General features: G+C 38.1%; 1 protein-coding gene across 1 annotated transcript; it reads left to right on the top strand.

Annotated features, from left to right (window-relative positions):
- Window positions 1–1359: 1359 nt before the first annotated feature.
- LOC120718147 lies at window positions 1360–5328 on the top strand. Its single transcript, XM_040006504.1, has 4 exons — window positions 1360–3094; window positions 3370–3742; window positions 3835–3915; window positions 4468–5328. Exons 1-4 carry the CDS (start codon window positions 3072–3074, stop codon window positions 5293–5295), a joined length of 1305 nt encoding a protein of 434 aa, XP_039862438.1. The 5' UTR covers window positions 1360–3071; the 3' UTR covers window positions 5296–5328.
- Window positions 5329–6740: the final 1412 nt, after the last annotated feature.

Below are 6740 nucleotides of genomic sequence, written 5' to 3'. Positions count from 1 at the left end.
GCAACGCTTTCATTCCCATCCTTTCTTGGCTTCTTCGCAGGAGGTTTTTTGCCCTTTCTCTGGACTTTTGGACATTGGAGAGTCTCTTCATTTAGCTTTTTAGCAACATGCTCCTAATAGGTACAAACGATAAAAATTAAAAGATGATAAGATACATCACTCATGATTAACACAGAGTGGTATTGAGCAAATGCTACTTACCCACTCACCACACGTTTCTTTAAGCATTGGGTAGTACTCCATTAATCGCTTTGCCATGGCATCAACCTCATGTTTGCTGGGGTATCTGGAGTCCTCAGCTGCTCCTGCTATTGAAATCATGTTTGTCATGGTGTTTCTTACGAGTCGACAAAAGAGTTCCTTTGACAAAGGTTCAGCACACTCTGTCCCCAGCCGCTTCTTTTCAAAGTAGGAATGTCGAGCTTGCTCAAGTTCACTGTCTGTGAAGACTATGTACTCTGGGTTGGACATAGTCACAAACTTAGAAGTGCTGGGTTCCTCTCTGGAGAAGTCACCATCTCCAGTAGTTGTTTTTTCAGCAGCAGTCTTGTTCTAAAATACAGTGTACATGGGGCTAATTTCACATAAAATTGCATAAGAACTTTAGGTCTCTACACATGAAAGAAAGTACAACAAATTATCAGTAAAGTGTCGAACAATAAAAAATATGTATATTTAATAAATGTGTAGGCCAATTGATTTAAATCAAAACTAAAGAAGATTCTACTGTCTATCTGTTAAGCGAGTATTGGTGGAATTACTTGAATCTGCATAAAACAAGCTGGTGTGTTCTCAGTTTTGTCACACAGCGATAGGACAGAACTTACTTCTTCACATTTGTGCACTGCAAGCCATAGAGCCCGACGCCTGAGGAAATGTTCAGGACCAGGAAACAGATCTTTGATGTCATCTCGTGAAAGTGATGAGAGCAGGTCTTCTCCAACATTTGCTTCTGCAATAGGAGTTTCCAATTATCACTACATTGCATTATCCTCATGTGCAAGCCAGCTGACAGCTTTTCTTGGGTAACAAACAGGATACACAAGAAACATAATTTAATATTTACCATTTAAAAACAATTCTCTATTCCATTATATTCCCTCCTGACTGCTCCACAGGTTCTAAATTACCTTCCTCCTATTGACTGGAAAAAGTATTATAGTTGTGATTCGCTTGCACCTTTCGTCCACACGTAAATGGCGTTTTCGGTCACTGAAAAAAGAGATTTCTAAAAACGCTTGCCAGGGTGGATATTTTTGAAAACTCCTTTTTTGGATTTAGGTGTGGACGAGAAAAACGGAGAAAATGCAGCGTCAAAGGTGTGGGCCTTTTTTGACGACACACTGTGCGCCACGTTATTGTTTCGGTGAAATGAATTTCTACAATACTGTTAATTGTACTCTCTGCAGTGTTTAAATGCTTACATATACACACACAGTTACTGTCCCTCCACACATAGGACTGGGTTCTGCTTTTATGCCCCATCTTTCTTTACTATTTCCCACCGAGGCTTCTAGACTTCTGATTGGCCAACATTCAGGTTAGGAACACGGTTAGGAATATATCGCCACCTGTTGCTTTGGCATGTTCCTAGCAGCGTTTTCCTTAATTTCTGCGTTTACGTGTGGACGGGATTATTTTTTAAAATGAAAACGGAAAATCTCCGTTTTCAGAAATACCCATGTACGTAGTGTAATAGCACTAGCATATTTAAATATGCTAATGCAACTAAGCTAACCGCACAAGCTAAGCTAACAACCGGTATAGCCTGCCATGCTAGCGACTTAACATGCAACATAGCAGAACACAAAACATAGAAAAAACAAAACAGTCACATACCTTTCAAGGTGGCAATTGTTATTTCGTCCAGTTTCTCCATAGCATGCCTTAATTTCTTCACACTGTACCACTGTATCCCGGACCCAAAAATATTACTAATCCTGCAATCCAAATTTGAGGCGCGAAGCTAGAGGCGCGAAGCTGGACTGTACCAACTCAGGAGTATGGGGTTGTGTACAGAAATGGTTTAGTTCGCTCTTTTATATCTATAAAATTCTATATATTTAAAGATGTGACTATTTAGTTAGATTATATTAAGTAAATACTGACATGTCGGTACTATTACTTAGTACAGCTGTTATAAGGCACCGAATTAGGATAGCCATTCCTACCAACTAATGGAATAATCCTGGTCATCTTGGCTTTATGGGAAAAACGGTTCACGGACCAGTGAAACAAAATGATTTGGCGCTGTGTTATCTGCTTCGTTTTTGTGGGTCTGACCCTCAAATCCTTACTGAGTCATATTAATTCTGCACATAGCCATAGTCCAGATTTCCGTGTAGTTTGTGGCATAGATGGATGTGTCAAAGAATATCGTGTTTACAATTCATTTTGGTATCACATTCGTCGAACACACTCCGACCACCTTGGCAATGGACGATGCAGCGGATCGACTAGCACACAAAAATCTGTAAGGTGAGACTGACTATATACTTTGATATCTTTGTAAATAATCATATAAAGTATTCATGTTAGATTCCTACTTGTTTTTACAGCTTAACAGTAGATATGTTAATGCTAATTCCTTATGATCCACATCAATGCTATTTCTAAACAATTTTTCTGAGTGTTTAATTTCTCCTAATAGAGAAAACACAATTTTTTTTTAACTTTTGTTTTAAATAAACCAATGGGCATGGTCCAGAGTCTCCTTGGTTGTTTGTGTTTATTAATATTCATTGTTTCAGTTAGTTTCCTGGTTATTTGTTAATTATTTCCAGTGTTTAGGTGTTCTCCGTGCCTCCCTTGTCTTGAGTCAAGTGTCCCTGGTTTGATGATCATGTTTATTCCTGTTTTACTTTGATAGTCCCTGCCCTGCATCAGTGTATTCTTTTGCCCTTCCCCCTGGTCTCTTCTCATCTGATTAGTGTCAGCTGTGTTTCGTACCTGTCTGCCAATTCCTCGTTTCCTTTTGTGTGTGTATATTTAGTGTGTTCTTCCCTCTGTTCTTTGTCGGATCGTCTGCATTTTCTCCTCTGTGTCATCTGTGTTCCCTCCCTCAGGTTTTCATGTCTCATGCTCCTTGCTCCAGGTTGTAAGGATTTTGCAACATTTTCAATGTTTCCTGTGTTCTTTAGTTTAGCTTTCCAGGTTTAGGTTTTTGAGGATTCTTACAGCTTTTAAACTACAGTTAAGCTGCCAAGTATCAATCAGCAATAAATTAGTAAAAATTTATTAAACTCAGTCTGAAAACATACATATTTTGGAGTAAATTATCAAATGCGAATATAATTATTTAGAAATTATCAGTGTAGCTTGTAATTAATATCTTTAACTAGTCAATTAATCAATTAATCTCAATTGCAGTTCTAGGAGGGAACCCTCATCAGCGGAGAACAGAAGTCTGAGTAACATGTGGGCCTACAGGACTGATCCATTGGTCGAAAACCAGCCAACAAGCCAGCCAACAATGGATGCGGCTGTAGACACCAGATTGAACTCAGGAGAAGATGCAGTGATTGATCAAAACACAATACAGCATGATCCAGACAGTGTGTGCCCCGAACATTTTGGTACTTTTGACAGTAATAAGACATTGTACTCTGGCTTCGATGATGGTGCCCATATCTCGCAAAGGCCCCTTGTTCCATCCCAGACCAACAATGATACCTCGACTCCAAACATTTCAGCAGCTTGTCCAAGCGTGTTTGCAGATGGAGTAGCATCATCCCAATCTATGGTGAGTCTATCACTACTGAACAATAACAACTTCTTTTGATAAAACATTTTACCAGTTTATTACACTCCTATATTTATTTCTCTTTTCTGAAGGATGACTCCTGCCACGATGTTCTTACCAGACAAGCAACAGCTCTTGTATTGACTGCAAGAGAGAAACATCGTCTTTCACAGGTTTGTGCTCATACAAAATTAGAATGATTATTTTAACATGTGGCTCTATTTTTTTTTTTCATCATTTATTATTAACAATTTTCCCTAAACTGTAACTGCCTTTAATTCATTCTGATTATCCTAATAGTAACTATGCAAAACCGAGCATTACTTGTATGTACCTCCAACTTTCCAGTTTACCCAAGGCAGTCATAGTCTCCAGCCATCCATCCATTCACCTCCGCCTATCCTTTTCAGGGTTGCTCCTATCACAAGCCTTCCTCCGCTACCTAACTCTTAGTCTCAGTTTAAAAAGGAAAATTGTAATCTTAATTAAACTAAAAATTTGAGTTTTGCAAGAAATCTGAGAAGGAATTTAAAAAAAAATTTTCCTTCAGTTTCAGTGAGGAAAAAAATCTATAAGAAACAGTCAAATAATTCTATGCAGTTTTTTGGTTGCAGAGCTACGTACGTTATTAGTCCTTACATTATAAGTTGTCTATTCGCTTAAAATAAATCTCTTTTAATAGCAAACAACTAAGATGTCGTTTGTTCTTTTTGTCTGTTTTACAGAGTGGTGTGAATGATGTCGTTGCAGCATTACAACAGTATCAGGCATCATTGGTCAATAATCTGAGAAGTCAGGTACAAAAGGTTTTCCAGCAGCATCATGGAAGTGGACTTGAAAAAGATGTTTTGGCAGTCTTTGACCAGATTGAGGATCCATTTTCCTCTGTTTCAACAACATACAGGCAGGATGATGTGATAAAGAGAAATTTCAATTTTGTGGAGTCCGAGGAGGTTTGTGTTGGGTATACTGCTGTCATGGTAAAAAAAGGGAAAAAAAGATTCCTCACTACTGTGCCCAAATGTTTTCATTATGTTCCGCTTGTCAGAAGTTTGGAGCAGTTATTGTCCCATCCAAGAGTTTTGGCATTGATAGATGAGCAGAAAAATTACAGAAATGAGTATTTATATGATATCATAGATGGAGAACTCATGAAGTCTCACCGTTTATTTTCTGTACACCCCTCTGCCTTACAGATTATCCTTTACTCAGATGAAATTGAAATTTGTAACCCACTTGGGTCTCATGCCTCCAAAAATAAGTTGGTAATGTTCTATTATACTTTGGGAAACATTAATCCTAAATATCGATCAAAACTAGCTGCCATTCGTCTACTTGCCATTGCAAAAAAGAGTGCGCTTTCTGAATGTGGTGTAGATGGAATCTTGCAAAGGCTGCATGAGGACTTAGTGAAGCTATATAATGGAGTTAAAATTCAAACTGGAAATGGTGAACGTGAAATATTTGGAGCATTAGTTTCATTATGTCAAATCAAATCAAATCACTTTTATTGTCACATCACATGTGCAGGTACATCGGTACAGCACATGTGAGTGAAATTCTTGTGTGCGAGCTTCACAAGCAACAGAGTTGTGCAAAATACAATAACGTAACAAGCAAAATACAAGAATGGCTAATCTGAAACTAATAAATATATGTACAATATATAATAGTATATGCATTTCTGGATGTGTATACTAAATGTTTTTCTACGTGTGTGTGTGTGTGTGTGTGTGTACACATATTTTACAAATCAAATAGAGCAAACAATAAATAAATATATAAAAATATACAGAGTTGAGACATGTGCAAAACAGTGGCATTACTGTACAGTATGGAGTGCATAATGTTGAAGTTCCATTAGTGAAGCTGAGTGTCTATGACGTGTTCAGCAGTCTGATGGCCTGGTGGAAGAAGCTGTCTCTCAGTCTGCTGGTACGGGACCGGATGCTGCAGAACCTCCTTCCTGATGGAAGCAGTCTGAACAGTTTATGGCTGGGGTGACTGGGGTGATGTGGAGATACTTTGGCGCAGCATGAGCTTTGTGGGTTTAAAGAGGGTGTTGGGTTTGCCCATAGTAAATGCAGGCAGTGTGAATGTTCATTTGAGGACATGCAAATTTATTTTGATGAGGATAACTTTGAGGAACGGACATTTGAACGACATGTCCGGCAATGTAGCGAAATTGAGAAGGCCAACACAGAGTATCTAAGAAGCAGCTTAAAAACAACATATGGAATAAACAGAAGAAGCAAACTTATTAATTTCCCAGCATTCAACTTGATCCAACAAACACCCCAAGACATGATGCATGTAATTTTTGAAGGGATTGCTCCATTAGAAATAAAGTGTGTGTTGAAACACTTGGTTCTTATGGGAGAGCTAGACTTAGATCTCTTCAATGCTGCAATGACTGGTTTCCCATACTCTCCAGTTGATATTAGAGATAAACCAAGTGTTATTACCTACAGTACATTAGCTTCCAGTGACAATAAGTTGAAGCACTCCTCGGGGCAAATGATTGTTCTTCTGAAAATTTTGCCATTTCTGATTGAATCAGCCAAAGGTACTGAACACTACGCATTCATTCTTGAACTCATTGAGATAGTTCAGATTTTACTTGCTCCTGTCATCAGTCTGCAGACTATTAACAAGTTGAAAATCCTCATTGAACAGCACTTGAAGCACATGAAAGCCCTTTTCCCAGATAACAACATCACACCAAAACAACATTATTTGATTCATACACCAAGCCAAATTAAACGTTTGGGACCAATGGTCCGTCATATGTGCATGAGATTTGAATTGAAACATTGCTTTTTCAAACAATGGGCGTCAAAAATAAATTTTAAAAATGTTTGCAAATCTTTAATAAAGCATAATCAAATGTATGAATGTTGTCAGAATGTGGATAGTTTTGATCACCCCATTTTTCCCAATGAATGCACATTAGGACCAACCTCAGAAGTAAGCATAATGTCATACTTAAAAGAAAAAA

Source organism: Simochromis diagramma, unplaced genomic scaffold (genome assembly GCF_900408965.1).
Source record: "Simochromis diagramma unplaced genomic scaffold, fSimDia1.1 OVJJ01000515.1, whole genome shotgun sequence".
NCBI lineage: Eukaryota > Metazoa > Chordata > Actinopteri > Cichliformes > Cichlidae > Simochromis > Simochromis diagramma.
This window is presented reverse-complemented; position numbering and strand designations above follow the sequence as displayed.